The sequence below is a fragment of the Zalophus californianus genome, chromosome 6 (genome assembly GCF_009762305.2).
Source record: "Zalophus californianus isolate mZalCal1 chromosome 6, mZalCal1.pri.v2, whole genome shotgun sequence".
NCBI lineage: Eukaryota > Metazoa > Chordata > Mammalia > Carnivora > Otariidae > Zalophus > Zalophus californianus.
In genome coordinates this window covers 107,394,528-107,410,168 of record NC_045600.1, presented here as the reverse complement: position 1 = coordinate 107,410,168, position 15,641 = coordinate 107,394,528, and the positions used below count along the sequence as shown (strand labels likewise).

Genomic DNA, 15,641 nt, shown 5'->3' with positions numbered 1-15,641 from the left:
AACTAAACCCTCATCTTAACATTCCTAAACCCTAACATGCCCTGCAATGACCTGGCTCATCTCAAAACTGGTTTTCTAGTCCATTCTGCCCCTCCCAATGCCCAAGCCAACTGCAGGGCGGCGGGGGGGGCCGGGGGAGAAGGTAAGGAGGAAGGTCTCAAGACCTGAAGGGCTACTGTCATCATGTACCAGCCACACCAAGCCCCACTAAAACAGAATTATTCCATGCAATGCTCACTTAAAAGTTCTACTCTGTTACTGTTTTAAAGCAGCAATGGATTACAATCTCTTAATCAATAATCACTGGCCTACAGGTAGTTTACAGGTTTCATTTTGTCCCACAATATTATTACAGTGAGGAGCAAGAGCAGATAAAGGTCATGTTGGTAATTAAAGCTATATTATAGAAATATGCACACCCAAGATATGATTAAATAAGAAAATATTACTCAGTTCAGTATCATCATTAAACTTGCATTAATTTATAAATATTTAAATGTACCATATGATGATCATAAATAATCTGTTTTTGTCAGTTTCTAAAGTAATGCAACCCATAAACCCTTTGAAAAATTACTGCAGAAAGGAATAGTCAAGAAAGTATACAAGCCAGACTTACATTCAAACGCTGTGGTTGTTGCTTCAGGCAGAACCTGGCCTATCACATCCTAAACAAAGAAAGAATAAAGAAACACAATTAGCAATTTCTTTATTGCTAACATGTGGCAAATCCTAGAGGAAATATGAGAACCTGAAAAAGATTTTTGAAATGTTGGCATAAACTATAAAAACATTAGCTCATAATCACACTTAGCCCAGCAATGTAAGCCCGGAGTTTAAATCTCTATTTGGGGACTGGGGGGGGGGGGAGGGTTCTTTACCAAATCTAGTCTGTATTAATACCATAATCTTTCACTCTTGATTCAACAGCGTATACACACTGTTTGTGTATTTAAAAAACACACACAGTTTGTTCTATGGAAGGCTGTGGAATATACTACCAATAGAAAGGTGTTTAGGAGTCAGACTAGGCTGGGTTTGAATCTCAGCTCTCTACTTACTAGCTGTGTGACTGCAAACAAATTACTTAACCTCTCTGAGCCTCTATTTGATTATCCTCCAATATGGGTCTAGTAATATTCACAGAGATAATGCAATTAAGTAATAAACAGAAGTTAGCCTAGCACATTGTAGACAACAAATGTAGTTTCTGATATGTAACTAGCAACATCTCGCCTTGTATTCATAGTGCAGAGTTAAAAAAAAAAAACAAGTTTCCATGATATATTATTCCAATGATGATATTAACCTATAGCACTACATTTGATACAATTTTTATCAACCTTTACTGGAAAACATACATTTAGTGACACCGGAACAGAGTTAATCTAGCCTACGAAAGATTTTTGTCTAAGGTATATAATCTGATATCCATGTTTAAATGAACCCGTAAGGTTGCAATCTTGAAAATCAGTCTACAGAGACAGCTTAGTTAGAGAGGCATGGAACATCTTCAAGAAATAGCCAGTTCTGGGAAAAGTGACCCTCCATTACGTCCAGCTTAACCCAAATGGTCTGCAAACCTCACTGTTCTCTCGGGGACCTCTGCCACAACGTTCCTCCTGGGCTCTGCCAGGAACTGGCACCAGGCAGCCGGCTGATAAAGCGGCTTGCAGTAGTTCTCAGCAGGGAGCCCAAAGCCCTTCCAAGCGGGGCACTTAGCAGAGTGGCGGCTGCAACTTCCTTCCAAAGGCAGTTCTTTAGAAGCTTTTGCTGCAGTGGAAATTTGCATAATAGCCTTGCCTCTACAGTGCCTTTTTTTTTCCTGAAAAATAAATCTGTGCATATAAAATTGATCAAAGAGAGCTATTTGAGGCAGCCCTCGCTCATTAGAGTCAAAGGAGGTGATTTTTTTCCTTCTGATTCTTGTCTTAGCAAATGAGACATCAACTCTGAGGAAGTATTTCTGAAAAATTTTAGTGTTAAAAGAAATTCTACACACTTACAGGCAGAAAGTATTTATTGCCAGGTAAATGGAAACTGTAGAGCAAGTATGGAATATACTATGCAGGCAACTAGTGTAAAGCCTGACTATGTGGACTAGGGCCGAACTGCTAAGGCTGGACCTTGGCTCTGCCATTCAGTAGCTGAGTGACTGAGTCTCTCTGCGCCTCAGTTTCCTTCTGTGTAAAATGAGATCGAAACTGTACCTACCTCATAGGACTAAATGAGTTCATATTTGTAAAGTGCGTAGAAGAGTGTCTAGCATGTGGTAAGCGCCACATGAGTGTCTGTTAAATAAAACAAGTCACTGATGACTGGAATGTCACAAAGCTTACCTCACAATGAAACCCTAAATTTCAGCACCCAAGGATCGGTGGATGGTCATTCATTCACCTACGTCATCCTTCCATAGCATTTACTGAGGACCTTTTCTAGCTGGGTGTGTAGTTAAAAATAAGCCGGGGGACTCCACCCCCAACCCTCCAAGTTGAGGTTACCTCTGGTTACTTCAAGGGAGCTCTGACCACCTCAATCTTGAGATGTGAACTCTATAGTAATCGCAACCTAATTTAGGATCCTTCCTATTTATGAATAGCAGAACCCATCAAGCAGCAAATTTCTAATAACTAGCTGAAAACCTTGCTTGGCAGCAATGGCATCCTTTGCACATCAACATAATCAAGGAGCCACATAGGTTTTACACCTAATGTGGGGAAAAGGAGAAAGAAAAAGCAAACTTGCTTGAGAGAATCATGAGAACCATGTGAACACAACCAACTACCTTATTTTGTTAAAGCAAATAAAGTGGGGCTTATCATAATGCCAAAGGGCTAAAAAGCTTCAAAATTAGTTAATACCTACTGGTTATTTCTAAGCAGGGCACATTTAATAATTTTATGTATATTTTCCAGTTATATTTTAAGCGACTTATTCCCCCCCCAAAAAACACCTGTCTTAATTCTCAACATAACATTTACCTAAAGAAGGTTTCAAAAGAAAAATTAAATTTAAATATCTTAATGGTGATCATTTCTTGATCCTTTTCTTCTCTGTGCTTTTAATAAATCCATCAACTATATGGTGGGCCAAAAGTATAATTAAGCATCTCAACAGGCCAGGAGCATAAAGATCACAAAGCGGTAGGCTATAGAAGAATAAGATTTAGAAAGATGCTAGTCTGGTCACAGAGATAAAGACAAACCTAAAAGAGTAACAAAATAGAGCACTTATAGTATTATAAGAGCCAAACAAAAGACATAAATAGCAAATAAGTATTTGCTAACTCAGGAGGCAGGAAAAAATCAAAGGCTCCGTTTAGACAAAAATTTCAAAGATGAGGGGAAATCTGAGCTGGGACTTGGGAGACAGGATTGAAATAGCAAGAAGAATAAGAGGAACAGTCTCTCCTCCTACTGACTAGTTGAGATCTCCTGCACAATCTTCCCAAAACTGGGGGCTGTGGTCTACAAGGAACAGAACACAGAAAATAAAGCTGAAAAGCAGATCACCAAATGTCTCTGCCCTTGGAGACCAGCCAGTCTCTAATTATTCAGATGCAGGACAAAGACCCAGAGAGGCCGAGTGACTTCTCAAGGGTTTCCCAGCCATTTGATGGAGCTGTGACAAGAGCCCTCAACCACAACCCCACATCCAAAACATGCTCAGGTACAGATGACTCAGTGACAACAAACTGCTTCTGGCTTCTGTTTCTGGTGTGGCCCAAAATGAGCTGTGTGGCTTTAGCATTTTCCCCCTCTGGGGTTATGCTCCCTCATTTGAAAACTGGGGTGAAGTGATATTAGATGAAGGGGATGCTTCCAGATTTCATTGGGCTTTAAATTTTAAGGCTCTAAGCCAAAGACGCTGATGTATCTGTGGTTTTTTGCCAATTTCTTGAGGAAAAGATGAGGTGACCCTAGAGAAGAGATCATAGATGTCCACCAGGATTTGGGCATGCAGTTCATAGAGCCTGCTATTAGGAGCATAAGAGAGAGCACAGCACCCATTGCTAAGAGCCCTTCATCAGGCCTTCCTGACAAAGCATGCTCCACCTGGGCTTACCTGTGCATGTGCATGTGAGAAGACACATGGCACTCTGAGTTCTAGATGGTGGGACCATTTGTGCAAAGTTTACTTTAAGGCCAGTCAGCCTGGAGCCAAGGAACCACTGAGAGATGCTTGAGAAGCAGAAGACCCAGCCAGGCCTTGTCCCTTATGTTATAACAACAATACTTATAAAGCACTTACTACATTCCAGATTGTTCTAAGTGCTTTATGTATATCAACTCCAGTAGTCCTCATACTCTATCAGGTGGGCACTATTTTTATCTCCCACCCTCCACTTTTTTTTTTTTTTACAGATAGAGAACTAAGACACAGAAGACATTGCCCAAAGTGAGTCTGGTAAGGCTTGCAATTTAAACCCAGGGAGTCTGGCCCAGAGTTTGTGTTTCTAAACATTGCACCATTCTATTTTTTTTTTAAGAGTTTATTTATTTATTTGAGAGAGACAGAGTGAGAGAGAGCATGAGCAGGGGCAGGGGAGAGGGAAAAGCAGGCTCCCCACTGAGCAGGGAACCCAATGTGGGGCTCAATCTCAGGACCCTGGGATCATGACCTGAGCCGAAGGCAAACGCTTAACTGACTGAGCCACCCAGGTGCCCCTGCACCATTCTATTTTAAATAATACCTTCTGTTATTTCAAATGAGCAAAGTGAAAGAAAGCTCACATCTTTCTCATCACAGGCATGACCCCACTTAATCTTTGCAAGTCTTGAAAACAGGTACAGTCCCTATTTTACAAGTAAGGAAACTAAGGCTAAAAGAGGCAGAGTGACTTGCCTAGTTAGTGGGACTGCTTGCAATTAAACCCATGTTTCTAGATTCAAAACCCAGTAGCCTGGTCCACAAAACCATAATTGCATGCATCTTCTTTGAAGCTCCCTTTGAAATATTTGAACAAATATTTTGGGGGGCACCTGGGTGGCTCAGTCATTAGGCATCTGCCTTCGGCTCAGGTCGTGGTCCCAGGGTCCTGGGATCGAGCCCCGCATCGGGCTCCCTGCTCAGCAGGAAGCCTGCTTTTCCCTCTCCCACTTCCCCTGCTTGTGTTCCCTCTCTCGCTGTGTCTCTTTCTGTCAAATAAATAAATAAAATCTTAAAAAAAAAAAAAAATTCGGGATGCTATGGAGCTCCAGAAACAGAGGGGAGACAGAAAAGTCCATCTCCTCCAGAAGTTTACCATTTTAGTGGAAGAGACAGACAGACAAAACTGTGACAAAACCTGTGACCTTTGCTGGAGCAAAGCTGTGGGAACACAAAGGATGGGCACATAACCAAGATTAAGGTAGAGGAAAAGTGAAGCTGGGCTCTGAACGGCAGGTAGGAGTTGGCCAGCTGAAGAAAGGGGCTGAGTGGAGACAGCCTGGAAGAACTCAAGGTTAGTTCTATGTACCTGGAGCACATGGTGCTCCCAGGGGTGTGGTGAGAGATGGAGCTGGTGCCAGGTAAGCACAAGCCAATCCACGTGGGCCTAGAGGACCGTGCTAAAAAGTTTGGGCCTTGTCATGAGGAAGGAAATCTGTATGTATGTGAATGTGTGAACTCCATATGCAAAGGGAAGGGCAACATTTGGTGTACAAGATTGGAAGCTGCTGGCTCACTCCAGCTTCAGGACTCCTGGCCCAGACACCTGAAAATCTCTTACGTTCTGCGTGGTCAGTAAAATCCAGAATGGTCAGTAAAATCCAGAATTCAAAATGTAGGTACAGGAATCAAATTTTGATTGAGTCACCTAGGACTACCAAAAAAAAAAATCACATCAGAGATCTCCCTCCTCCCAAGAATCTCTGCTCCACCCCATCTTATCTTGTAGGTAAAATGCACCATAGATTTGGCACCTGCAACATGCTTCTGGGTATGTCAGTTCTGCTTTTCATACCTCAATCATTCAATATATAAAATGGGCACAATGCACTCTGGCTATCTCAAATGTGTGCTAAAAGATGAGAAGTGGCAGTGCAGCTGTGGGAAAAAATTACTAAGTAAGGAAATCTGAGTTCTGGTACTGACTCGCCCACTCAGGAGCAACACAGTTTTGGAAAAGCCATTCCGCCTCACTGCTCCTCAGTAACTATCTCAAAAAAGGTAAGAGGTCCCAACAGGCCACCGCCAAGGTTACACTCTGCTCTCACATCCCATGACTTTATGTGAAATATGTTCTGAGTATCCTGAGAGTAATGACACAGCATTGATTCCAAGATGTACCCTTTCCCTCAACGCTAGCATCTCCGAAATTGGGCTACTTTTGTATAATGTGCAGCAGGTCACAGTTTAACGGGCAGTATTTTTTCTTTCTGAGTGGTACATAAAATAGTGTCTTAAAAAAATGACACCTTAGGTTTGATGAAACATGGCAAATTCAAGCTGCCTAGTTTCCCTTTCTCCAGGAGTCAACAAGTTCAGGGAACTCGGTAGAAAGGCATGGCTGGAATCTGGCCAGGGACATTCTGAGAAATACTTGAGGAAGAAACTTCTAGACTCAGCTTTTTGCATCCAGCTGGTTGCTTCTGTGTGTACGTCCCAGTCCAGGCTGTGAGCTCCTTGAGGGCAGGGGTTCAATCTGATTCATCTCTATTTCCCCAGGGCCCTGCACAATTGCCAGATTTCAGTACATGCAATTAATCAATGCCGTCGCTGAAGCAATAAAACTGCCCTCACAGGAGGCCAGCAATGGCCACCACCACTAGCTCGGGCCACCAGGCTCAGATTCAGTGGATAAGACGCTGACTACCCCACAAATCCCTGAGCCCTCCTCAATGGGATTTGAAGACTGAGATCACCACTCACCAGCACATCCCTGAAGAGTAACTGCGGCCCGGAGTGCACTGTCCAGTCCACCGCGCCACTATTTGGAATCTTGATACGAATCACCAGCACCTGGCTCTCCATGGCATGGAAGGGGCCAAGGGCCAGCCACAGCATTACAGGTTACAGGGACTCACATCCTGGGGTAGGAGGTACCCACTGGATCCTGGTTAAGAGAGGGCTCCAAGAGGTGACAAGGGGACCGAGGAGAGGAGGCTGGGGGGTGGGCAGTAAAGAGAGGAGGGGTGGTCTGGAAGGAGCCCGCAGGCACCGAGCCAGACCCAGGCTGTATGGGGTCGGGGCTGCCTCCCTGTGAGCGTGGACGGGGCAGGAAGAAGGGGCCGGTAGGAACTAGCGGAGGTCAGAGGTTCTGGAGTTGGAAAACTGGGCGAAAGGGGATCGTGAAGCTCTCAGCCGTCTGCGTGGGTGTGAAGAGACGACCCCGTTTTAGGGAGGCAGAGCGGCAGGTGTCCACTCCTCCTTAGTGGAGAGTGGAGGGTCCCCGACTGGACCGGACTCAGTCGGGGGCTGTTTGGAAGGAGCCCCGGGGCCCCCAGACCACGCGAAAGCTGAGGAGGGCCTTCCGCGAGAGGGTCGGGGAGCCAGTCGTGCTCCCCACCCCGAGTGAGAGGGCGCGGCGCGCACGGGCTCAACCCCAGCCGCCCCAGGCCGAACGTTCCGGCTGCGGCGGCAGCGGCGGCGGCAGGAGGAGGAGGAAGGCGCGGCGAGGGCACTATTACTCCGGAACCAAAACGCACGGCACCGGAACCCCGGGAGCCGGCGAGAGGGACCCGCCTCCCACGGCGCCATGTTGGAAGAGGGCAGCTCCCGTCGGGCCCCGCCCCCGCGGCGGGGCGGGCGGGACCCGGGGAGTGCGCTCAGAGTGTGGGGACCCGCAGGAGGGCCGGCGGGGCTTGCCCAGTCGGGATAACTCCGACGCCCTGTGGCCGCCCGCGGTGACTGAGTGACGGTCCTTGCCTTTCCCGACCCTCGTTAAAGGCGGCCAGGTGAAACCAGCTAACAAACGAAGGACGAAACTGAACTGGGACTGGGTCGGTCAAAAGCCAATTGACGACACAAAATTGCGTACCGTTTGCGGCAGCCCCAGAAAGAAGTGCAGCTCTCCTTTATCCCCTACTTTGTCAAGCCGTCTACATTGACGGGGTTTGTGCGTCAAATCAGCAAGAGCAAGGCAAGAACTCAAAAAGTGCTTGTCTTTTTCTCTTCCTTCTTCCACGCCACAGATGCGGAAGGTCATCGTCTTCCTCTCGTATTAGCCACGAGTATATGAATTCTTTTTGTTTTACCTCACGATTGCCCTGAAATAGTAAACATCCCTCTGTTCAAAAGCAAGTTCAAAAGCAACAGTTAAAAAAATCAGGGAAGAGTTCAACTGCCAGGGGACAGCTGCAGTAGTGGCATCATGTTATGTTATTAAATCGTTGCAGAAAATATCCGGTCTCGTCCATAAATTTTCAACTAGATAGCAATGTTTACGCAATCGGTGATAGCTCATGCAGTAGCAATCACCCTGGGTTGTTTTTTAAATGCCTTGTTAACCTCATTTTAAAGTGCACAATTGTGTTGATCTATGGTGCCTAGATAAAAGTTTGTTTACAAATTGCAACGTGTAGGTTGGTCCATAATCTGCTAATAAAGGGGCACATGTCGCTTTGCAGTTGGGTGCTGAATTTTGTATAAATTTGGTGGGAGAGGAGTGACAGTTTCCCCCTAACACTCAGTTTATGCACGCGCGAGAGAAAATAATTTAAATGTTGATTAGTTCAGTATAATACCAAAAAATTTTGTGCATATTTTTCTCTGAATTTCTTTTAAATTTAATTTGAAAGTCCGTGTAGGAGATAAATTATCTCTTTTTAGTTATTGTAGATTAATAGCTTAGGTAAAAATTCATTTAATCAGATGCTCCAGATATTCTGAAATTGCCCTTTTCCACCTGCACCTCAGTCCCGTGAAAAGTAAACAGTGTGCCCAAGGTCCCCATGTACCTTTCATTGAAAGTTCATTTCCTATTATTTGAGAAAATAGACCACAAAACTAGAAATTTTCTATGAACCTATCAGTTGTTAAACAGCTTTTTAATTCATAGTACTATGGGGAAAACCAACTCAATTTGTACTTTCAATTTTTCTGGATAGGTATGTACCCAGAAGTGGAATTGCTGGATCATATAGTAATTCTATTTTTAATATTTTGAGGAACCACCATGCTGTTTTCCACAACGACTGCACCATTTTGCATTCCCACCAGCAATGCACGAGGGTTCCAATTTCTCCCCATCTTCACCAACACTTGCTATCTTCTGTATTTTTGATATTGGCCATCCTATTGGATGTTAGGTGGTATCTCACTGTGGTTTCAATGTGCATTTCCCTAGTGATTAGTGATGTTGAGCATCTTCTCACATGCCTGTTGGCCATTTATATATCTTCTTTGGGGAACTGTCTATTTAATTCCTTTACCCATTTTAAGAAAAAGATTTATTTGAGAGAGAGAGAGATCATGAGCAGGAGGGGCAGAGAGAGAGGGAGAGAGAATCTCAAGCAGAGTCCATGCTGAGTACTGAGCGCAGAACCCAACACAAGGCTCTGTCTCACAGTGCTGAGATCATGACCCCAGCCAAAACCAAGAGTTGGACACTTAACTGACTACGCCACTTAGGCTCCCCACTTTGCCCAGTTTTAAAGAGGGTTATTTATGGTTGTTGTTGTAAAGTGATATATTTTTAATGAGGAAAATCCATTTTGCTATTGTAAATCACAGAGGTTTTCTTTCATCTCTTTTTACCTTGCTCTCAATCTTGAGTTCTTAACCCAGAATCTGACTCCTTCCTACCACTTCACAGCTGCTACCCCAGTTCAAACTACCATTGCTGTTTTCTCCTAATCTTCTGTTTCCACCTTTGCCACTACTCTATTCTCAACTCAGTTGCCAAGGTTAGATAAGTCACTCCTTTGGTTAAAATTCTCCAGATGGCTTCCTAACTTGTGCAGGGTAAAAACTGAAGTCCTTTCCTTGACCTATAAAACTCTGCACATTCTGCTCCCGACACTTTCTGGACCCTCAAACCTCATCTCCTACTACTCTCCCTCATTCACACCAGCCTCCTCTCACTGTTCCTTGAACACATCAGGCATTCTACCTCAGGGCCTTTGCATTTGCCATTCCCCTGCCTGGATTGCTCTTAGCCCTGGTATCCAGATGGCTCACTGCCTCGCATTCTGCAGGTCTTTTGCTGTTGTTGTTGTTATTGTTTTATTACTCAAAAACGGCTCCTTTTTTTCTTTTTTTAGCTTTCTGACTCAGTGCTTGTGATTTCAACACTTCCACAACGATTTGCTGCTCCTTGGTAAGGAAAGCATGCTTGATCCTGTCTTGAACACACTTAGCATACATGGAACCACCATAGGCCCTGCTGACATGTTTTTCTGTTTTAGACAACCTCATAAGGACTTTAGGTCTCACAGCACGAACTCCTCGAAGTCAGCCTGGGCATAGGCTACATGGAGATTTTGGTGCTTTCCCAACCTTGTTGGTATAAAGGTAAACAATTCTATTATCAGGGCTTGTGGACAGTCTAGTTTTGTTAGAAGCTGTATTGTAGGACAGCCTGCGACGGTATGTCAAACGCTGGACCATTCTGAACACCCATGGATGCCCTCCCCAGAAGAGCACATTCTGTAGGTCTGGACTTAAATGTCACCTTCTAGCTGCAGCCTTCCTTTAGCACACACTATGGAAATTACAAACCAGCCCCAAACCCACTCCACCCATAGATACAAGCTCTTTTATTTTTCTCCTAGCACTTATCACTATCTAACATATCAGGGGTTTCACTCATTTGTTTGTCTCTCCATTAAACTCTAAGGTAATGAGGGAGGGGAACTGTGTGTGTCTTTATTCACTGCCATGTCCCTAGCACCTAAAATAGTACCTGGCACACAGTGGGCACTTAAATATCTGTTGAGTAAATGAATGGATTTTGAAGGCAAGGTGGATTGAGTAATAGGAATGCAACTGCCATATACATTTCTTGCCCGTCTTAAGTCTCACTTGCTCCTTTGCTTTGCCGCCACCACCACCATCAAGAATAACAACCATTATAGACTCCCAATGAACTACAAATTTTATAGCAAATATTGATTCCCTCCTATGCTCGAGAATTCCACTTATCTCCTTCAGGGCCTACTGTGGGCCCTTATATATAACACTCAAATACTTGCTGATTAATTTTGATTTAAAAGAATATGACGTGGGGCGCCTAGGTGGCTCAGTCGGTTAAGCGTCCCATTCCTGATTTCAGCTCAGATCATGATCTCAGGGTCATGAGATCAAGCCCCATGTTGGGCTCTGTGCTGGGGGTGGAGTCTGCTTAAGATTCTCTCTCTCTCTCCTCTCTCTCTCTCTCCCTCTCCCTCTCTCCCTCCGCCCCTCCCCCTCACATGTGCACACACACACTCTCTCTCTCTCTCTCAAAAAATAAATAAATAAAAGAATATGATTAGAACAGAGGATGAAAACTCTTAACTTCCCAGTGGAGAAACCTAGCAGACACCATCTTAAACAAGTGATCAAGGTTAACTTCCCCAGTAATAGGTTATGTTGGTATCATGTGCTCTCTAATATGAGGCAGTAAAGGCAGTTCACCTCTGTGGTCTTCTTCCCAAAACTCATAGCCCCAATCTAATCATGAGAAAAACATCAGACAAACCCGAATTGAGGGACATTCTACAAGGTACCTGACAGGTACTCCTTAAAATTGTCAAGGCTGGGGCACCTGGGTGGCTCAGTCAGTTAAGCATCTGCCTTTGGCTTAGGTCGTGATCTCAGGGTCTTGGGATCGAGTCCTGCATCAGGTTCCCTGCTCAGCGGGGAGTCTGCTTCTCCCTCTCCCTCCACTCTTCCCCCAGCTTATGCTTTCTCTCTCGCTCTCTCAAATAAATAAATAAAAAGTCTTTTAAAAAGTAATAAAATTATTTCAAAATTTTTTTATAGTAAGCTGTGTTTCTACACACCAGCAATAATGTATTGAAAATTTTAATTGTAAAAAGATATAATTGTACAATTTATAATAGCAATAACCACTAAACAATAAACATTTTCTTCATGTTGCCTAATATCCTTTAGTCTTAAAAAAGAAGAATATGAAGAGGCATGAACAAAAATGAGCACAGATAAACCCCTGAACATCCATTATGTGACAAAATTGTCCTATGCATTGTAGGTTCAGATGATGGACTCTGTAGACAGACTGCAGGGGTTGGACTAACACCATGTGTGACCTTGGGTAAGACTTCTTGGTTTCCACAACTAAAACATAGGCATCAAAACAGTGCCTAACTCACTGGGTTGTTAAGAGAGGATTAAGTGAGTTAATACGTATAGAGTGCATAGTCTAGGACCTGGCACAAATAAATGCTATGAAAGTGTTCGATAAACTCCTTATTGTATACATGAAGACAGTTAAGATTTAGAAAGCTCTAATTTTTCCCTGTCATTTAACTGGTAATGGTATGACAACTTAAACCATGTATTTTATCTTCAAAACAAGGTTCTCTGTATTACCCACAGTAGAACAGCAATAAACACCAAACTAAATAGCATGATTAGGAATCAGAGATAGGCATGCAAGAATGAAGTACAATTTCAGAATTAAAGGAAACTTACAAAATCACCAATCCAGTTCTCAGTCTAATTCAAGAATTCTCTCCATGTCTACCTAAGGAATTGTCACACAGCCTCTCTGAACATATCCAACAGCAGGATTCACTGACTCAAGAGGTAGCCCATTTCATGTTTGGCCAAGTCAATTGAAATGTTCTTGTCTCCTAGTTACCAACATATTGTTTATAGTTCTATTTAAAATGAGTAAGTCTAACTGATCCTAATACTTTCTGTTTAATGTTTCACTTCATTTACTTCTGCATATCATTTCATTTGACTTTAAAATGAGAAGACAGACAACACCTTTTGAAATGCCTCAAAAGGATATTACAACAAGATTCAAGTCTTTCGTTTTTCAGAATACATAGAACAGTGTACGTTAATTCATTACATGTGAGGTATTTCAAAACTTGTTGCTGTTCTTGCAAATAATTCATATGATCTCCAGGTATGTATCCTTTTCTTGAAGCTCTTAAAGATGAAGACAAGTTTTCTTTTTAATTTTGACTATCACACATTAATTCCACACAAAGTCTTCATTATATGATAAATGTTGCAAACACAAAATTAGTAAGATGTAGTTCTCATCCAGCTGTGTACAGAAGCTGGTTTTTTTTCCCCCCAGTATGGCTTGAACGGACCCTGTACATAGATTTAGAGCTGCTAGATTTTGTTGACAAGTGAAATTACTAAAATTTGCCTTCAACGTGGTCAATGCAAAACTATTTAGAGGATGAATGAATATTGATTTTTAAATGTAATCTAAAATTAGGTGACACTGGGTGCCTGGGTGGCTCAGTTGGTTAAGCAACTGCCTTCGGCTCAGGTCATGATCCTGGAGTTCCAGGATCGAGTCCCGCATCGGGCTCCCTGCTCAGCAGGGAGTCTGCTTCTCCCTCTAACCATCTCTCCTCTCATGTGCGCTCTCTCTCTCTCATTCTCTCTCTCAAATAAATAAATAAATAAATAAACTTAAAAAAAATAAATAAAATTAGGTGACACTATTTAGATTTTTATTCCAATTTCATTTATAAATTTGGAGAACTGAAAGCATAAGAAACTATAATTTTGGCTTCATCTCACAGCAAGGGCCTTAATATCATGTGTAAAGAAAGGTTATAGGATAATTTCCTATCTTGGACTTTCATTCACTTCTTTTTTTTTTTTTAAGATTTTATTTATTTATTTGACAGAGAGAGAATGAGAGATAGAGAGCATGAGAGAAGAGGGCCAGAGGGAGAAGCAGACTCCCCGCTGAGCAGGGAGCCCGTTGTGGGACTCGATCCCGGGACTCCAGGATCATGACCTGGGCCGAAGGCAGTCGCTTAACCAACTGAGCCACCCAGGCGCCCCAACTTTCATTCACTTCTTAAACGTATTCATTTTTTGAAATAGAAATATCCATTTTTATTAAGTGGAGTTAAAATTAAAAAATTTTTTAATCTATTTACTGGAGTATTGATTTTCATTTGTATTTTTTTTATTCTTCCTTTAGGGTAGACAACTTTTTTAGGTCTGATTTTAAATTATGCACCTATATGAAAATAGAGCAAAATGAATCACTTTGTGGTTAATAAATTCAATGTTCTCTTTACAGACAGATTGTTATAAAATTACTGATATGTTCTAGCAGAAGCAGTAAAGGTTATGTCAAGCAACTACTAAAAAAAATCATACTACGTAGTGTTAATGATGTTACCTTAACATACCAGCTTCAGGGGCTGCATAATTGTTTCTGCCAACCCATAAATTTTTGAGTAACAACAAAATTATTGTGATTTTTCTTACTAAATAATTCATACATTACAAAGCATGTATGTAACAAGGTCCATGAATCACTAAAGCATATAATGATCATATATCTAATGACATATCTCTTTTCATAAGATGAATTCAAATAGATTTATGTATTTAGGTTAACTAAAAAATACTGAGTTTATAAGGTTCATAATTCTATCATCAACAATACGAAAACTTCAAATCTTCTCTAAGAAGTACAGCTCCCATGATTTGCTTTTAAAAACTGGAAGCTTTTGTTTATCAAAATCCTTGTGTTTAAGCTACTTTTCATGAAGTTTTACTGCTTTTAAATTGATACTATAAATATCACTGAAGGTAAATTAATAATATAATGGAGTAGTACAGTGTTCATAAACTGTATTTAAAATGATATAAGTGCAACTAAAATAGCTATAAGCAATACTATATGACACCTCATACTAGTAGTAGCTAATATTCTTTACCCAGCAACTAGGATCTAAAAGAGGATATTTTCATTTACTAACATTTTACATGCTTTTCTTTGGTCTTATCTTAAATAATCTCAAACCAAGTACATCTTTTTAAAACAACACATCTCTTGGGGTGCCTGGGTGGTTCAGTCATTAAGCGTCTGCCTTTGGCTCAGGTCATGGTCCCAGGGTCCTGGAATCGAGCCCCACATCGGGCTCTCTGCTCGGTGGGAAACCTGCTTCTCCCTCTCCACTCCCCCTGCTTGTGTTCCCTCTCGTGCTGTGTCTCTCTCTGTCAAATAAATAAAATCTTTAAAAAAAAAATCTCTTTATGCATGTGTGTATGTATTTTTATATTGAAGAATAATTGACCTATAACATTGTATTAGTTTCAGGATACAAGTATGTAATAAAGATATAAAAGTTTATCCTTAATGCTACTAAAAATGATCCCAAATGAGATTTCATCTACTTAATTAAAACTACGTTTCACAATTAAAATTTTTTAAATTCTAAGACTGCAATGTATAAAATGATATTAACATGTTTTACCTCTTATAATCGCTAACATTTTTCTAAACTCAATTATTTTCTATAGAAATCATGCAATCAGTTGTATTTCATTGCAGTAATATTAAATCCTTTACTAAATTTTAAAAATTATTTTTATTTGCAGTAAAATACATATAAAACAAAATTTGCCAATGTTAATAATTTTTTTTAAAAGATTTTATTTCTTTATTTCTTTATTTCTTTGAGAGAGAGAGAGAGTGCATACTTGGGGAGGAGCCGGAGTGGCGGGGAGAATCTCAGGCAGACCCGGCGCTGAACAGAGCCGGCTGTGGGGCTGGATCC

The 15,641-nt window shown here is 41.9% G+C and overlaps 1 protein-coding gene and 1 pseudogene across 12 annotated transcripts in view; both read right to left on the bottom strand.

Annotated features, from left to right (window-relative positions):
* Positions 1-8,536, bottom strand: part of MAP2K5 (mitogen-activated protein kinase kinase 5) — a 246,134-nt gene extending 237,598 nt beyond the window's left edge. For 9 of the 12 annotated variants that reach the window (XM_027571020.2, XM_027571025.2, XM_027571023.2 and 6 more), the window contains exons 1-2: positions 6,853-8,536; positions 620-668 (exon numbers count right to left, since the gene is read on the bottom strand). In XM_027571020.2, the coding sequence (XP_027426821.1) occupies positions 620-668; positions 6,853-6,987 (184 nt within the window). In that variant the 5' untranslated portion in view covers positions 6,988-8,536. Of the gene's footprint in view, positions 1-619; positions 669-5,710; positions 5,804-6,852 lie in introns of all 12 variants that reach the window. The other 3 variants (XM_027571030.1, XM_027571031.1, XM_027571033.1) reach the window with 2 other exon arrangements.
* Positions 8,537-10,149: 1,613 nt separating this feature from the next.
* On the bottom strand, positions 10,150-10,530 carry LOC113908741 (annotated as a pseudogene).
* Positions 10,531-15,641: the final 5,111 nt, after the last annotated feature.